Source organism: Lissotriton helveticus, chromosome 5_1 (assembly GCF_964261635.1).
Source record: "Lissotriton helveticus chromosome 5_1, aLisHel1.1, whole genome shotgun sequence".
Taxonomy (NCBI): Eukaryota; Metazoa; Chordata; class Amphibia; order Caudata; family Salamandridae; genus Lissotriton; species Lissotriton helveticus.
In genome coordinates, this window is record NC_136065.1 from 88,721,027 (window position 1) to 88,739,900 (window position 18,874).

At 49.7% G+C, this 18,874-nt stretch overlaps 1 protein-coding gene across 1 annotated transcript in view; it reads left to right on the forward strand.

Moving 5' to 3' along the window:
* The window catches only part of LOC144754188 (E3 ubiquitin-protein ligase TRIM39-like), a 174,323-nt gene that overhangs the window by 108,697 nt on the left and 46,752 nt on the right, over positions 1-18,874 (forward strand). The window contains exon 4 of the mRNA XM_078641771.1: positions 15,078-15,130. Coding sequence (XP_078497897.1) covers positions 15,078-15,130 — 53 coding nt within the window. The remainder of the gene's footprint in view (positions 1-15,077; positions 15,131-18,874) is intronic.

Sequence of the window (18,874 nt, forward strand, 5' to 3'; positions counted from 1 at the left end):
ATTGAGCGTTTTAAACGGAGCTACGCAGAACTGCTGAAGGTTAACTATTGTGTTCTGGTTCAATAACAGGAGGAACAAAATATCGCAACACAACAGGAACAATTCAATCAGCAAAGGGAGTGGCTCTGACTTCTTAAACTAGGTGTGGTTCCTGTAGTGTCCTGCCAGGACACAGTCTAGTTGTTTTCAGTGTAACCATACACTGTACACCCACCCACCACAGACGTCTCTGGGTCAGGTGACGCTGCTAATAAAAGAACCCGAGCGCACGTGCTCGAGGCCAGATCTACTATCCCCTAACTGGTGTCCTGTGTATCATTCCTTTCACCATGCGGGCCTAGGGCCCCAACACTACATTGGCGACGAGGTCGGTAGTGAAGCCCACGCTGCCCGCCTAGAAGGCACCCCCTGCACCACGGTGCGACGCGCCGAGAGGCCCGCGGGGCGTGTGCTAAGCCCCGGGCCGACACGACTGAGGAGGTGACCGGGAGCCGACCCCGCACCTCGTGAGCTATCCCTGCCTGGAGGCGAAGAAAGAGCCGTGCAGAGCACACCTGCATCGGCCGCCACCACTCGGTGAAACCTCCGCGGAGCCCACCCGCGTGGAGGAGAAAAGGCCCATCGGCCAAAGGTGAGCCCCAGGGGCGAAGCGACTTTCATGTACTATGCCCAAAGTATAAGCAGGACCAGCGGAGCCCACCCACGGCCTGCCCGAGTCGTCCCCTGCCCCGCCGCGTGTGTGACTAGAAGCGGTGGGGCCCAGAGACGAGCGACGGCGTGGGGGAAAGTGCGGCCGGACCCGCAATCACTAAGAACAACGAGGGGGAGGGAGCGGAGTAGCTAACCGCCTCCCGACCCCCCTCGCAACGTGGTCCGGACAGTCAGCGGGCCAGCGGAGCCCACCCGCGGCCCGCCGGTAGAAGCCCCCAAAGGAAGACTCAGCAGTGCCAGCGGAGCCCACCCGCGGCCTGCCGACGGCCCCCAGCGGAAGAACGACTGAGCAGAGCCGGCGGAGCCCACCCGCGGCCTGCGACATGCACGGTAGGTCTCCGCCGCGCAGCGTGAGCAAGGTGAAGCTGCTGCGGCGGGAGACCGGGAAGAGTGGAGCCTCCCGTGCCGAGGAAGGAGCAGCGGGTAAATCAACAGGGCCGGCGGAGCCCACCCGCGGCCTGCCTCGAGCACCCCCGCCCAGGGAGGAGTGACGGGAGTGACGCGCTCCCCCGCCGAAGGGTAGCATCAACACCCCCCCCCCAGCGTGGACTGCCGAGCGCAGGGAAGGGGGAGAAGAAGGAAGCGCCCGTGTGCGGCCAGCGCCACCGAGGAAGTGTGCCCCTCCCGCAGAGACAACAAACTCGAACTGGAGCCTGTGCCTTACTGCCCCCAAAGAGGAATACATTCAAAAAGAAAAACTTACCGGCAAAGAGGTGGCGTCCAGTCCCTGAGGCCAGCTAGCAGCAGCCCCTGCCCCCTCATGTGCACCGAGATAATAGAGTGCTCAACAAGTGAGGAAAGTAGTGAGCAAGGCAGGCTAAGGAGCTATCCAGCAACACTGCCACCCAGTGGCCAAAAGGAAAAGCGCACCTGCCATTCAAGAAAGAAAACAAGCATTGCACAAAGCAGTCACCCTAGGACTGTAGCTACGCACAGTGTCAAGAGCCACCAGCATTCTACCACAGAAGCAATCTCAGGCTGCTGCGACATACAGCAAGAGAATCAAGGCATCTCCACTGAAGCACAGTAGTGCACCAAGAAAACAGACACACAAAGTAACTGCGCAACAGCACAAGGACACAGCCACGTCCGAATGACGCCATGTCAATATGCAACCTCCTGAGGACCAAAGGAGACAGCGCAGGAACGTGCCAGAAAACGCAGGAACCGTACCACAAAGCGCCAGAACGCGACAGGAGTGCCAGAACTCCACACCCGCACGACAGGACCGCGCAGCACTGCGCCGGAACGTGGCAGGAGCGCCAGAGTGACGCTGCACAGCGACACGCCAACGCCACGGGACAGAGCACAAAAGTCCCCAAGGGAGACAGCGATGTCTCACAGCAACCAGAACGCCATCGTCAGCACGCATGGCGGCATGCACCAGGAGCGGTGACGCAACCCTCCTCCGCGCAGACAAAAGCGCGCAAATGCCAAAACTCCGTGACGGCGAATAGCGACCACAAAGTAAACAGCACAGCATGACAACTCATGTCCAAGATGAAAGCCGACCACCCAGTCTGGTCGCCAAGGAAAGAAAAGAAGCAACAGAGAAGATCGCAACAACTGGTCCAGTCAGAGAAGAGAAGAGCACCATGCTGGAGAGCTATGCCCAAACCAGAAAGAAACAGGTGGAGTGCACGCCGCCTGGGGAAGACTGGTCGGGAAGGCCAACTACAGCAAGAGGACCAGACCACGTCGCAAGAAGGAACATGGAAAGGAAGGGCGCGACGCCATAAAGAAAAGGAAGAAGGGACAGGAAGATACGACGACCGGTCTAGTCAGCAAGCCAAGTGAAGACAGTGTCCTACCACATGGACAAGACCAAGGGGACGACATGTAGAGGGCCCGCTACATGGAGAATCCTGGTTAGCATGAGTAAGCAAGAAAGAAGACCGGACCGCGTCGAAGAGAACGTAGAGGAAGGATGGAGAATCACAACATCACTCCACAGAGGAAGAGAGAGAACCACAGCACACAGGAACATCGGTGCTGTCCAAGGAGCATCGTAACAGTCAGCACACAGGAACATCGGTGCTGGCCAAGGAACATCCCAACATCCGTGTGGATCCCAGTAATCCCTACAACCTGCATTAGAGGAGACCAACCACTGAAGAACCGTATGGGTGCCCCGTGAACCTGAAGCTTGCCGAAGCAGAGCATACCCGAGCACTAGACAATCCACCCTTGTGGACTACACAAGACTCGACTGTGGCCATGTCCGAAGTTCCGCAGCGACCCGCACAGCCCACGCGATCAAGTGGCAGTCCAGGGGACAAGGGCCTCGACCGCATGTCCTGTGAGAAAGGAATCCGGATGGGAGAGGTGCAGCAGCGGCTGCTCCACGACAGACAACAGGAAGCATGAAGGCCCCAGGTAAACACCTGGCACCGAGAAACGGTCTGGTGAAGACACTGAACCCATGTCCTAACGGCAAGACCATCCTGGCGGATGACATCAACACCCCCGAGGACGTCATGAGAGACTTGGCGGTGAGTCCGTTGGCAGTTCCTCAGCGACGCCTTTGCGCGGCTCATGCGAAGCCCGCACGGTCCACCCGGTCCCATCGTGTCCGGCAAGAGGGTCCTCCCAGCGTCTCTAGTGAGAGAAGAGTCCAAGCAGGAGAGGCCAGTCTTCGAGGCTCCAGTGAGAGAGGAGTCCGGCAAGAAAGGCAAGTCGGAAGTTACTTGGCCGGACGGAGATGTGAAGGCATCAAGATCAGCAAATCCAAGGAAAGATCTCTCGTGCCATAGTCGTCTCCTACAACCAACAAACGTTGTCATCCACTGGACTAGGAACACCTGCGAGACCCCTCAAGGGTCACACCCATTCTGCTCCCGATGCTCCAAATGATGAACACTGTATATAGGCGTCAACACAGCAAGACAAGGATGATCTGAAGTACACCGCCGAGGTGAAGCTCATCTGACTGACTTTGTAGTCCTGGAACTTTCAACATTCTCCCAGCTGATCGCCTGAAGAAGATCCGTTGGGGCTATCAAATGTTATTGTTCCGTTTTCTTGCAGGTTGGACATTCGCTTTTCCTTTCATTAAATTTTGGGAGGAATGTAGTGTCCTGCCAGGACACAGTCTAGTTTTTTTCAGTGTAACCATACACTGTACACCCACCCACCACAGACGTCACTGGGTCAGGTGACGCTGCTAATAAAAGAACCCGAGCGCACGTGCTCGAGGCCAGATCTACTATCCCCTAACTGCTGTCCTGTGTATCATTCCTTTCACCATGCGGGCCTAGGGCCCCAACACTACAGTTCCCATTCCAACTAAGCGCGTCCCCAATCCTGCCGGAGTTGGATGCATGCACACAAAGTACAATCCCTCAGAGACACAGTAAAAAATATAATTTTGGATCAGTTCATTTTCTGCATTCTGAATCTCACAATCATTTCCAAGAGAGAGGCAATCTTTTAGATACTGGTCATAAGTAGGAAAGTTCTGCAATGGGAGAGACGGGAGTACCAGACAGTCTACACATAGAGCAAAAGCAGGGTGTAATAAAAAAGGCAGTCAAGGTGATGGGATGTTCTAGGTCATGATACACATTCCTTAAGTCTACAGGCACGGGATCTCAGAATGTTTACACACCCACGTCTCGGGTGGTTACGCAGAAATTAAAAGATGCGGTACAGTGACCGAACTAAGAACCTAAAAAGCACTGGTGGAAAGCACCAGAGGGTATTTGACATACAGTCTGAAAGATAGTGTCTTACTGTATTAATCCAAGTTGGCAAGATATCTTGCACACAACGGACACTGGGTGGCTCAATTATCTGGCAGGTAAAGCAAGTTGTGGTGTCCATTATCTAGCAGAATAAATAAACTGTCCAAAAAGGAGGTTCATAGAGTTGAAAGGCGAGGCTAAGTGTCGGTGGAAAGAGCTGCACACCGATGGGAGACGGCCTCTGTCTTAACTGTGTGATTACAGTGGGCTGAAAGCCCCCACCTACCCACCCATAGCCACGAGTTGAAATTGTCTAACTGGTGAAAAGCATTTGCGGGTGAGGGATGCTTGGAGCAACACGCATGCACGCTCCACCCAGTGCCTCCCACCCTATTGTTGTGGAATCGGCATGGAGGGGGTTGTGAGGCAGCGTCGGCTGCCCTGAAAAAAGACCGGGATCGTAGTGTGTGCACGGAATAAAAGCCTAACAAAAGCAATACGCGGGACCCTATTCTGATGGCGTCCACATTGCAAACATAAATATATATATACATATATTTGTTAAATTAACCCGCATTTTAAAAAGAAGATGCACTGGCACCATTACGGATGTGCTGCGCTATAAGAAAATAAAAACATACAATGTTAAAAGAAACAGCACGTTGTGCAAACTATAGATATATATATTTTGCCCACATTTAAAAAGACGCGCAGGGGCCATTACCGATGTGCCGCGTTATAAGAAAAAAAACAATGTTAATACAGACAGCACGTCGTGCATGCTTCTGGAGCTAAACAAAAATTACAGAGTCTAGACTCTAGATAAACTAGCGCTGAAAGACAAGCGCGGCCCGCAAGCACCTACAGCGTTTACCTTACGGGAGCGAGCAGCGGCTGGCGCGATAATTGCTAACAGATGGCGCCGCTGCTCGCTCCTGCAAGGCAAACGCCAAACATGCACAAGGGCCAATAGACAACAGTGCAAAACATGCACAAGTTTAAACAAAAGCCGGAGCGATTCCAAAAGGTCCCCCTCCTAAGTAGCGCACTGCGTAAGCGAGACCTAAAACGAAAGAGCGAGAAAACAAAAACAAGGATGTTTTCGGACCCAACCACTAGGTGGCGGAATAAGACACAGCATGTGAATCCAGAAAATTCTTCAAACTGCAAAACTACTACTTTTTTATTTTTTATTTTATGTTTAAAGTTTTATAAAGCGCTAGCTTGGCCCGTGGGTATCAGAGCGCTTTACATATAGACAAGCGATAAAGGTTGCATTACATAGCATGATCTCAGGAAGCAAAAAATATATAAGCATAAGCATAGTAATCAGGCAAAACAGTGAGGGAGAAAGGTAGCATTACATAGTATAATCTAAGGAGGAAAGAAAGATATAAGCAACATAAAACATAATAATTAGGCAAACGGTGCTGGGGAGGGAGACAAAATAAAGTAGGTGGTTGGCATAGTCCAGTACCCACCAATCCTTGATCAAGTGAGCAGGGAGTCCACTAGGTTATCAGAGCCAGAGTCTTGGTTAGTTGACCGTGGTCGGTAAAGAATTTGTTGAGGAGATGGAGTTTCACGACCCTTTTGAAGCAGGACAAGGAGGGGTTGCATCTGAGGTCTCTAGGGAGTGAGTTCCACATCCTGGGCACATTACCATAGAAGGATCGACACTGAGTGGTTTTCCTTTTCACTTTCGGAGGGATTAGAAGAAGTGAGTTGGAGCTTCTCAGCATTCTGGCTTTTCCGGCTTTTGCTAGTTTGCTGTTAAGGTAGTTGGGGGAAGGTGAGTGAAGGGTTTTGTGTTTGATGCAGGCCAGTTTGTAAATACATCTACCTTCCATGGAAAGCCAGTTGAGGGCGTAGAGAGCTGGTGTGATGTGTTCAAATCTTTTTACACCAGTAATGAGTCGGGCGACCATGTTGAGGGCTGACCATAGTGGGGCTAGGTGGGCTTTCGGTGTCCCTGTTAGGGTGGCGTTCCCATAGTCCAGTTTGGAGAGGACTAGGGATTGTACTATTGTCTTGAGATCATCTTGGGGAATTAAAGGTTTAATTTTCTTGAGGTGTTTTAGTGAGTAAAGCGCACCTTTTGCAGTTTTTTTGATGTGGTCTTTCATTGATAAGTTTTTGTCCAGGGTAATGCCTAGCGACTTAATCGAGTCGGATAGGACGGGGGAACAGTTTAGAACATCGAGATTCTTGATCCAGGCGGTTACTTTTTGGAGAGAACATTATTAGTTCTGGGTTCAGATTTAAGTGATTTGCGTTGAACCAAGATTGGATCTTGGTTAGTGTGACAATGAGGTGACTGATGTCGCTGGGAGATTTGACTTTGTAGTAAATTGGAGTGTCGTCTGCATATAGGTGGTAGTTAATTTCTGCTTGTTTCAGAATGATTGTCAGGGGTCCCATGAAGAGCTTGAAGAGTGATGGAGAGAGGATTGATCCTTGTGTGTCAGACCTTCAAAACGAGTTATTTCAACTGTTGGAACATTATTAACAAACCGTTCCGGCCAAACAAGGAACAAACAGTCAAGAAGCAACAATTGGTCAAAATTGAATCAATTGAGAAACTCTAAGATGGCTGCCGCATTGAACCCTTAGCAGCGGTCTAGTCTCTTTCTGTACAGGTGTGCAGGGATTAGCTGAGGCGCGCGTTCCAAGATGAACGAGCACTTCACTGAAGCAACTCGAGAGTGCGCACCTTAGAATTAACACTATTTAGTATTTAGACCATTAATTACCGTTCGGTCCGTCCGCTTCTTTCTCCGCATCTCCGTCGGAGTAGTGAGGGTTAGAATGAGCCGGAAACGTCAGCGTGTGTATCAGTTTTCCCCCAAACAGACGTTGACTGATGTTTGTCTGCCCGGGAATTCCTGTCAGTTCTTCACACAGAACCGCGACCTAAGGTTGAACCGAGGTCACAGAGAAAGAGACGTCTGGAGTCTTCGTTCGGCTTCCCTCAGAAAAACTGCACAACGGATATTTTTGGGTTCTACTCTCCGTGTAGCAGCTCCGTCTACGAGGACAAGCCAGAGATAAGCTAAGTGACAAAAGCCATAGTAAATGTTGCATTAAAAGAAATGTTTAAGCAATTGTAAATAGTTAAAGAAGAGAAATAGAACTTACCATAGAATTCTAGTAGAGAATTGGGAACCTGTTATAAGAAAAGAAATACGAGGTTAAGGAATCAGATTATTAAACTATTTTAATTTTTTGCGAGTCCGGAAAGAGATAGAAATATCTAGAAACTATACTTACCAGGAATTAGTATATTGAAGCTTGGAACCTGTGAAAGAAAGAGAGAAGTTACAGTTACAGCGCTAAAAGAACATGGAGAAGAAAAGAGCCAGGCACCTAAAACGCAGTAAGTGAATTCAAAGCATTTAACATTAACATAAAAGGTTAATAGTAGAGGTAGGGTAGGAACTGAAAGAGTATTCTATGTTATAGGTGAGACAATGCAGGTGCAGTAAAAGAAGTCAAGAAAGGAAGACTTACAAGTTAAAAGAACACAGAGGAGAGGCTCAGTTTCCTGAAACTTAGGGTAGGTTAAGTTGATAAGAAGATAATAACGAAGCACTAAAAGAAGTTAGGGAGGCTGAACATAATCTTGTGTTTATTACATTGTTATTATTAGATATTCTCTGAAGCGCACCATCTGCTGAATAGAAGAAAGAAGTAGACCGGAAAAGAGAGGACCAGAGTTTCTGAACCAGTCTCTTCTTAGTTTGTTATTTTATCCACTCCCCCTTCCCCCCTGAGGGTGCCTTTGGAGTCTGGGTTATCTTACTGGTTCTCCGAAGTACCTTTGGGGAAGAGTTGGGAACAAGCGTCTCTGTTCCTGTGCAAGTCTCTGGTAAGATTGATATTCTAGCCCTGACATTGTGGGACCCCAAGTGTGACTTGTGAGACAGGAGTTAATGTTAATTTGTTGCGAACGGTGCTGAGGAAGAAAGTGAACAATTTTAGTACCAAGCCATTAATGCCAGAGCGCCTCTTCAGAGTCTCAAGTAAAGCTGGATAATTTATTGTGTCGAATGCCGCAGATAGGTCAATAAGGATGAGGAGACAGGCTTCGCCTTCATCTAAGGCTCTGTGGATATCGTCAGAAATATTTAGCATGGCTGTTTCGGTGCTACAACCTTTCCTGAATTCCGATTGAAAGGTGTCGAGGAGGTTGAAATCGTCAATATGTTTGTTGAGTTGTTGGAGCACACACTTCTCCAATGCTTTAGCTAGGAACGGGAGGTTGGAGATAGGTCCGAGGTTGTTGAAGTCGTTGGGGGTCGGCTCCTGGTTTATTGAGTATGGGTGTAATTTGTCCGAGTTGAAGGGAGTCTGGGACACAGCCTGATGTGTGAGAGGAGTTTTTGATTTTTTTCCAGAAAGGGTTAATGAGGTGATTGAGTTTTTTTACTATTGTGGATGGGAGGGGGTCCATAGTGTGGGAAGAGGGCTTTAAGCTTGCAATTATGTTTAAGACCTCGTTTTCCGACATGAGTTTGAAGCCTGACCAGTGAGCATTATTTTTTGGTTGGAGGCAGACTTGGTTGTCCTTGGTATGATCTCTTTCTGTTTGGTCCATGGTGCTTGAGGGGTGGCAGGATAAGAGGAAGGGGGAATTTGAGGTTTGGATGAAGGATTGTTCAATTTTTGTTACTTTATCTGTGAAGAAGCAGGCAAATTCTTTGCAACAAACTTTGGTGGCTTTGATTTTGTGTGAGGATGTGCCGTTTGTTTGACTTTTAACAATGTTGAAGAGCTTTCTAGGTCTATTCTTCACCTGGTCTAGTTAGTTGCGGAAGTAGGAGGCCTTTTTTCTGAAGATGTGTTTTTATAGGCCAGTCGCGCAGATCTGAGTTGCGTTCTGTGTAAAGTCGATGGGTTTAGTCTCCACAAGTCCTTTCCGACTGTCTGAGTTGTCGTCTTTCGTTATTAAGATCCACGTTGAACCAAGATTTAGATTTGGTTGGTCTCAGCTGTTTGAGTTTGAGTGGCGCTACTTGATCTAATACCTCCATCATTGTAGAATTAAAGTGAGCTGTGAGGTCCTCAGCCGACAAAGTGGAAGGCTGGGGCTGTAGACGGGCATGAATCCTGGATTCAAGTTTGGTTATAGGGACTTCTTTGATGTTCCTGGTCCAGTGCTTTTGGTACTACTGTTAATCAATCAATCAATCAATGCATTTATATAGCGCACTACTCACCCAGAGGGTCTCAAGGCGCTGGGGGGGAGGTCCGCTACTGCTCGAACACCCAGGTCTTGAGTTGCTTCCTGAAGGCGAGGTGGTCCTGGGTCAGGCGGAGGTGGTTCGGGAGGGAGTTCCATGTCTTGGCGGCGAGGTAGGAGAAGGACCGTCCCCCTGTGGTGGCTCTTCGGATGCGGGGGGCGAGGGCGTGGCTGGTCGATCGAAGCTGGCGTTTGGGTGCGTAGAAGTTGAGGCGGCTGTTGAGGTATCCTGAGCCCTGGTTGTCTAGGGCTTTGTGTGCGTGGGTGAGGAGTCGGAAGGTGATTCTCTTGTTGACCGGGAGCCAGTGCAGGTCTCTCAGGTGTCCGGAGATGTGGCTGCGACGGGGGATGTCCAGGATGAGTCGTGCTGAGGCGTTCTGGATCCGCTGGAGTCTCTTCTGGAGTTAGGCGGTGGTTCCGGCGTATAGGGAGTTGCCGTAGTCCAGACGGCTGGTGACGAGGGCCTGGGTGACCGTCTTCCCGGTCTCGGTGGGGATCCACAGGAAGATCTTCCGTAGCATGCGCAGGATGTTGAAGCACGACGAGGCGACGGCGTTGACTTGTCTGGTCATGGAGAGGGAGGAGTCCAGGATGAAGCCCAGGTTGCGTGCGTGGTCTGTTGGTTTGGGTGCGCTGCCTAGGGCGGGGGGCCACCAGGAGGGTGAGGATCCCAGGATGAGGACTTCCGTCTTGTCCGAGTTCAGGTTCAGGCGGCTGTTCTTCATCCATTCGGCTACCTCTTTCATCCCTTCGTGAAGGTTGGCTCTGGCGGTGGCGGGGTCGTTGGTGAGGGAGAGAATCAGCTGGGTGTCGGCGTAGGAGATGATGTTGAGGTTGTGCTGGCGTGCGATGTCTGCGAGGGGGCTCATGTAGACGTTGAAGAGGGTAGGACTGAGCGAGGAGCCTTGAGGGACGCCGCAGATGACTTCGGTGGCTTCAGATCTGAACGGGGGGAGGCGGACTCTCTGTGTCCTTCCAGCGAGGAAGGAGATGATCCACTCCAGTGCCTTCTCCTGAATTCCGACGTTGCTGAGTCGCTGCACTAGTGTTCGGTGGCAGACAGTGTCGAAGGCCGCGGAGAGGTCTAGGAGGATGAGGGCTGCTGTTTCTCCGTTGTCAAGCAGTGCTCGGATGTCATCGGTGGCTGCGATCAGAGCGGTCTCGGTGCTGTGGTTGGCCCGGAAGCCAGACTGCGAGATGTCGAGGGATCTGTTTGTCTCGAGGAAGGCGGCCAGCTGCTTGTTGACTGTCTTCTCGATGACTTTTGCAGGAAACGGGAGCAGCGAGATGGGGCGGTAGTCCTTGAGGTCGGTGGGGTCGGCTGATGGCTTTTTTAGTAGAGCGCTTAGTTTGGCGGGCTTCCAGCTCTCCGGGAAGGTAGCGGTGTCGAAGGAGGTGTTGATGATGTCCCGCAGGTGGGGTGCGATGACAGCGTCGGCCTTGTTGAAGACGTGGTGAGGGCAGGAGTCAGTAGGAGATCCGGAGTGGATGGAGTTCATCGTGCGGACGGTGTCTTCGGTGCTGATCGGGGTCCAGGCGCGGAGGGTGGTTGTGGGGGGCGGTGGTTCGGTCGTGGCGAGCGTCGGTTGAGTGCTGAAGCTGTTGTGTATGTCCGCGATCTTGTTGTGGAAGTAGGAGGCGAGGGAGTTGCAGAGGTCTTGCGAAGGGGTGATGTCGTTGTTTCCGGCGTTGGGGTTGGAGAGCTCTTTAACGATGTTGAAGAGTTCCTTGCTGTTGTGTGCGTTGTTGTCCAGTCGTTCCTTGAATGCGGTTTTCTTGGTGGCGTGGATGAGTTGGTGGTGTTTTCGGGTGGCGAGCTTGAGGGCAGTCATGTTGTCCGGTGTTGGGTCTCTGCGTCAGGTTCTCTCGAGGGCTCAGCAGTTCTTCTTGGAGCTCTTGAGTTCGTCGGTGAACCATGGGGCTTTCTTGCTACCGGGTCTGCTGGGCGGGGTCTTCAGGGGGGCGAGGTCGTCTGCGCAGTTGCTGATCCACTTCGCGAGGTTGGTCGCCGCCTGGCTTGGGTTCGTTGCGCTGGTGGGAGGGTTCATGCTCAGGGAGGTCGCGAGCTGGTCGGCTGTGCTCCTGCGTGCAACCTGTTGCTGGTGGTGGTGGATCGTGGTCCTACTGAAGCTGAAGTGGACGCAGCTGTGGTCCGTCCAGTGGAGTCCGGTGGCGTGGCTGAAGGCGATGTCCTTGCTGGATGAGAACACGGGGTCGAGTGTGTGTCCGGCGTAGTGGGTGGGGGTGGTCACCAGCTGCTTGAGACCGAGGTTGGCGAGGTTGTCCAGCAGGGTGGTGGTGTTGCAGTCGTTGTTGTTCTCCAGGTGGAAGTTGAGGTCCCCGAGGAGGATGTAGTCAGCGGAGAGGAGGGCGTGCGGGCTGATGAAGTCGGCGATGTCTTCGCTGAATTGTGTGCGTGGTCCCGGGGGTCTGTAGATGAGGGTGCCTCTGAGGGTGGTCTTGGGGTTGACGTGGACATGGAAGTGCAGGTGTTCGGCGGGTGCGAGGGTGTCGTCGGTGTTGGTCGTGATGCGGATGGTGTTCCTGTGGATGATGGCGATGCCTCCTCCGGTCTGGTTGATGCGGTCCCTCCGGATGATCTTGTAGCCGTCTGGGATGGCGATGGCGATGTCGGGCGCTGAAGAGGCGTTCATCCAGGTTTCCGTGAGGAAGGCGACGTCTGGTGAGGTTGTGTCGAGCAGGTTCCAGAGCTCGACGGCGTGTCTGTGGACGAAGCGGGTGTTGAGCAGGATGCATTTCAGGTGGCTTCTGCTGTTGCTCGGCTTGGTCTTGGTCGGTGCTGGAGTAGTGCAGGTCCGGATGCAGGTGAACTTGCAGGCGTTGCAGCAACCATTTCTTTAGTAGAGCACCCACATGCAGGATGCATGCTGGTCTGATTTTTTTTGTAGTTTTTTGTTTAAATTTGTTTTTATTATTATCATTAGTATTATGTGTATGCCAATTATTATTATTATACTGTTCTCATTACATCTGAAACATCATCAGCAATCCAATACAAGTTACATATCAACTTTGTAGAATGCATGCAGATACAGTTGTACACATTATAGTCAATTTCTGTTGGCATAGAGCCAATATGTTGTTAGCTGAAGTAATCGTTTATATGTTGAACATCTATCATAACCAAGTAAACTCACAGTCCCCGAAACATAACATTTGTACCCTCCTCTTCAAGCCATTGAAGAACATATTTGCACATGTCTAGAATCAGCACAGTTATTGCTACCAAACGATGTGGAATGTGCCCAGCTGCCCACCTTATTTTCACAAGATATAAATTCAGGCCTATGTGCCTGTTCGTAATTTTTATTTCACTGGCCTATTCCTGTGATTTTGCGGATTACTCGCAGACGTGAGTATGAATATCGCGCCAGTAGGTTACAATAGGATGTTGTTATTTAAAGGCAAGACCTCTTTCCTAGTCCCTGCACCCAATGCACCCTCCATACCTATGCATGATGGTCTGAAAGATGTAACCACTATTAGTAATGCACTACCTTTTTGGATATGATTGTAGCACGGACTGTTGTGTGTAAATATCACATACTGCATTAAGATCCACAGGAGCTCGTGTGATGTTTATTATTATATTTCTAACTAGCAGCCCGTCCTGACGTTGTCCGGGTATGAATTGCTGCCGGCCAGTAGTATATTGTTTTGTAGGATTTCGTTTTGATAGCATTTCTTATCTGTGACAGGCCTGTGAAACGTTCCGATTCACAGTGCACTGCTGATGCACCTAAGAGTGCGCGTTCAGTAGTGTGTGAACTCGAGTTTCCCTACTTTATTTTTCCTTGCAATATTATATAGCGCGAACTCGACAACATGGCATGAGCACAATTTACATTACAGAAGAACACATTCATTTGTGGTAGGCACGGGGACACAAAGCGATTTGCCTAGAATCACAGGATGTTGAGCTGATGCCGAGATTCGAACGTAGCTCCCCAGCTCTAAAGTTCGCAATTCTAGAACTTGTGGCGGGAGGTGTGTCTAAGAGTGTATGTCGGTGCTGGACATCAATGAGAGAGACCTGTGCATTTTTCAAATCGGTGGTGAAAAAATATGAGTATGTTGCTGGAGATGTGGGCCGCCGTGCCACCGATGTACTTACCGGGGGAGGGTAAACACCCATTATTCCGCAACTTTCTTTCCGCATACTATCACTCCGCATACTTTCATTACGAAAGTACCATGACTCCGCAATGCCATTATAACGCGTGGCATTACATTTTATATGGTTTTACCACGCATACATTTACAATGAAATTCGTTGTAAATGCATAAATGGTAAAAACATGTTTTTTTTAAAGTTTGGATAAGGTAAGTATGGGTATAGGGGTATATGTTTTGGGGTACTGAGGTATATGTTTTGGGGTGTTTGGGTATTTTAAGGGTTCAGATATAGTTTTGAGTTATGGGGTACAGGGGTAGTTTTAGGGTTTAGGGATAGGTATGGGTTTTGAGGTACAGGGGTATTTTTAGGGTTTAGGGCTAGGTTTGGGTTTTGGGGTATAGGGGTACTTTTAGGGTTCAGGGGTAGGTTTGGGTTTTGGGGTACAGGGGTATTTTAAGGGTTATGGGCTAGGTTTGGATTTTGGGGTACAGGGGTATTTTAGGGTTCAGGGCTAGGTTTGGGTTTTGGGGTACAGGGGTATTTTAGGGTTCAGGGGTAGGTTTGGGTTTTGGGGTACAGGGGTATTTTGATGGTTCAGGGCTAGGTTTGGGTTTTGGGGTACAGGGGTATTTTAGGGTTCAGGGCTAGGTTTGGGTTTCGGGGTACAGGGGTATTTTTAGGGTTTAGGGATAGGTTTGGGTTTTGGGGTATAGGGTATATTTATAGGGTTAATATGGGTTAGTGTTTAAGGGTGTTGGGGTATTTTAAGGAGTAAGGGTGGGTTATGATTATGGGGTGCAGGGGTATTTAAAGGGAGCAGGGTGGGCACCCGGAGTTGGAATGTACAGAACCTGGGAAGAAAAAACAATGAAATATTTGGCACAACGCTCGCTTTTTTTCCCCGTAATCCCGCACACGCCCACGCCCACAGCATACGATATGAAACATGGCAAGAAGGGCGGAACGTACCACACGCCCCCAGCGTTTGTCACGCCCCCAGCACACGCCCACAGCAAAACGCAGACGCGCCCACAAGGGACTACTTTGCTGGCACGGTTCTTTTACCTTTTAAATGTATATGGTGGGCGTCTGCATAGCCTATGTCCTTCTCCTGCAACTGCCCTTTCCAACGCTGTATTGGGTGTTGTGATTGGTGCTGTGGTTCCTGAGATTACCCGCCTCAAAGGTTTGGGCTCTCTCTTTATTATATTAGTACAGATAGCAAAGTGTGTGATGTTCTTTCTGAGATCCTGTGAACCGTGATAGTTCTGAAACACCTAAAATGATTTGTGTGCTCTTCCAGGTGCAATAATGTGAAGCTGCAGTGCCTAGAGGCAGTGAAGACGAGTTATAAAGGTAAATATAATTGTGTAGCCTATTCATGTGGGTTTCTGTTCATGGTAATGCTATGATATAGTACAGCTATATGTTTGATATAGCACACACAAGGAAATATAACAGAACATTAGACAATAAGCACACACCAATAGATGCTCATAATTGAACTCAAGACAACACAAACCAAATAATTTTCAATAGGTTACTTTTTAAAGCCGGTGTGCACTAGTTCTCAAATGAAAGGATTGGCACTAGATTTGTGTCTAACCTCAACCATTTTCAATTTTTTTTTGAAAAGTGAGGGATTGGATGTCTTTCAGGTATACTGAGTTTAGCCAGCATTTAAGCTATCCCCAGCTGATATACCTGGTGACCCATTTCCTGTTTGAATCTTGCTTTCATCCCTCAGACTATCAGTAATTCCGTTGTGGTAATTTTGCTCCTAGAATTACTAACATTTAGGAGATTAGTACATTTGGGTTGCAACTTGGGAATTACTTTAGATACCAGTATATGCTGAATTTATGGGTCTGGAGCTTCCAAGAAAGGACAAAGTAGTTTATGTATTAGGAGAAGCAAATACAAGGAGCAGCGAAGGGAACATGTGTAAAGAAAAGCCGCAATTACTGTATGACAGTTCCACAGTTTGAGCTTTCACACTGATCTAGCACTCACACAGTTCTAGTTTCTCCCCCTTCCCTGCCATTCTACACTCACACTATTAACGACAACATGTTTCGCCCCCTTAAAAGCCCACATGTTTCTATGGCCTCTACGGCTGCGGTGTCCCAACCCAGCTAAGCAGTCATGACAAGCAAAAATGAGGCCTAAGGCTCTCACCTTAAATCAAGGAGACTTTCCTTCAAGAACCCTATTTTCGGGTGGTTCAGATGTCATGCGCATCTGGCGGGAGGCATCCTCCTGTAGTCACACATTCGTCTAGGTCGGGAGCCTGTAAGGAAACCTGAATTGACCTGCATCAGACAGCGGTTTTTGAGACATTAAAACTCAATGATAAGACCCAAACTCTGTTTTTAGTTTTGCCAGGGGTACCCACGACTAAAGGAGATTTTCCCGGGTTTACCCTGAGATGTTTCTATCTCTTACCTTCTGGATCCCTGCCACATATCCAGCTGTGATTCATATAGGAACTCTCAGCTTTTTGGTCGAGTCTGCCCTAGCTGTACCATCATACCAGGGTGGTGATAGGCTCCAATGATGAAGCATGACACTATAATATGGTAAGACGTCTACTCCAAAAGCTTTGGATTTCCCCATGACTGTCCCTTCTGGCTAGTCTATCGTAGCTGCCCTTATGTGCTTGTGAAACTCTGGCCCTTGACAAGGATCGAGACCTGCTGAAGGACTCCTGCTGGAAACTCCAACATTTAGGCAAGACCTTTTTATGAAACAAACATTCTCTGATAGTGCAACTGTGATCTGGTGTGCGCTCCACCAACTCTTCACACAACCTCAAGATCTCAAAATCTTCCTCTTTGAGAGGCACGTTGGATGAAGCAAAGACCATCTCTCCCCATCCCTTTTTGACTTTTCCAATCTATGCAGTTTGCCTCACATTTATGCCTGATTTGAGCTGCTAGATCTGATCTATGGGGTTTCCTTGTTGCTTATCGGTTATTTTAATTTTGATTGTTATGCATATATGTTAGACCTGACACCCTTGGCGTGGTTTTCCCCCATCTTTTTGCCTCTGTCTCCTGTATTTTTGATGCTGTGCTGGATTTCGTTTTTGCTGGTTTAGATGCTTTGGACACTCTGCCACTGCTGATCAGTGCCATAGTGTAAGTGCTCCCTATGTAAATTATCATATTGATTGGGTATACCTGATTGGCATATTTGTATCACCATGAAGTCCCTAGTAAAGTGCACTGTGTGTGCCAGGGCTGGTGATGACAGATGCTACTAGTGGGCCTGCAGGCCTGTAGCGCAGATTGCGCCACCCACATGAGTAGCCCTAAAATGGTGTCTCAGGCCTGCCAGCGCAGTGCCTATGTGCAGTCAGTGGACTGCCATGTCCGCCTGGCCAGTGTCCCCACTGGATGGGCCTAACCCTTCCCTGTCTGTGCACATCAGTCACCTCTATGGAAGGCTCAAGGTACCCCCCTGGGCAGGGTGCAGTGTATGGATAAGGTAGAGCATGTACTAGTGCAGGTTACATGCTCTGGTAGTGAGCAGCAGCCATTTTGTGTGCTCACTGCTGTAAGGTTATCTTGCTCCATAGAATAACATGGGGGAGGCTGGTCCCAATGGATACCAGCCTATCTTCTCTATCGGAACAAGATGGGACATAAGTGATTGATATCCCTGAACTCTGAATTTAATAACACATCTTTTAGTAAAGGGTGTTTTTAAATCCTGTGTTTGAGAATAGCACTTTTAGAAAGTCCCTGTTCTCTTGTCTAACCTTTCTGTGTGCCTGGGCTTGTTTGTGGATTGACTGTCTGGTTTGAGGGTGACAGGGGCTGCAGAGCCCCTAGGAGGTTGTCTGAGTCAGCCCGTGGATGAAATGCTGCATCTGCTGCCAGGGAAGTGGGAGGAGATAGCACCTGATAGTGAATAGGGCTGTGCCTGCCTGACCACAATGCTGGCTCCACCTCCCGCTGGGCGACTGTCACCTCTGTTCCTGATACTGAAAGAAAGAAGGAAGCCAGGAAAGCCCCAGTGCTCCAGCAACACCCAGAACTGGTTTAGACCGGGCTCGTGCCCACTTGCACAAAGGACTTCAAAGACTTTTAGGGGTATAAGAGAAGGACCCCTGACTACAGATTTTCAGATTCTACAATCAAGAGGAACCTCTGCTGGAATAAGGACTGCTGGAGAACTGAAGGAAGCTTCACCACCGTGGCCCGGGGTCAGGAAATATCTCACGAAGTGCTCCGTACCTGGCCGGTACCGACGAAGCCGAGAACGAGCCCGCTGCTCCTTGATTGGAGGAGGGAGCCAAGCCCCCTCACTAACGCCGCGACGGGATTGGCCCGTGTGCCGTAGCGTCATCTTCGAGGCCGTGCGGTGGTTGGTTGCCCAAAACGCGTCATCGCAGGCCTGCCCCGGGAGCCGCACTGCCATTGGCTGACTCCCGGGTGAGTGTGTAGGCTTGCCCAGAACGCCGCGTCCGGATTGGTCAGCAATGGAAGAACATCGCCACAAGGACGCCGAGGGAGCCGGAGAACCCTTCCCGGCCTGCCGTCTTCTCCGTGACACCCCCAGGGAGCCGTGTGAATATCCCCGGCCTGCCGTCCCCGCGTCTGTCAGGTATTCTAGCTCCCCACCGCCCGTTGGATTGACGTTGGATTGCGGGACCGGCGGGGCCACGGGGGGGTGATTTCCTACTAAGAGAAGCCCCGGGTGTAATCCTGCTGGGAGCGCTCCGTGAACAGCGTTCCACACGGCTTGTTAATCTGTGCCTCTAAGTGTTTCTGCTCAGCTTGAAGTCTGGGAGTGAGACGTTCTAAGTGAACTTCCTAGTGGTTTTAAGCGCAATAGTTTGAAGGTCAAATTATTAAGTGGATTACACGCTAGCATGATTTGGACAGTCATTTAAAGAGCTGATGACGCAATAAGTCAGTATTATTCGTTTTTAATACAGATTTACAAGAGACTTGAGACTGATTTAATAAGAACTTCCTAATAAGCTGAGTAACCATCAAGATTAAGTGCAACATTTTTCCTAAAGAAGTGATTACCGTGTACTGTTGATTTTCACTGCTGCAACTAGATAAAGTTATATTTTTTATATATACT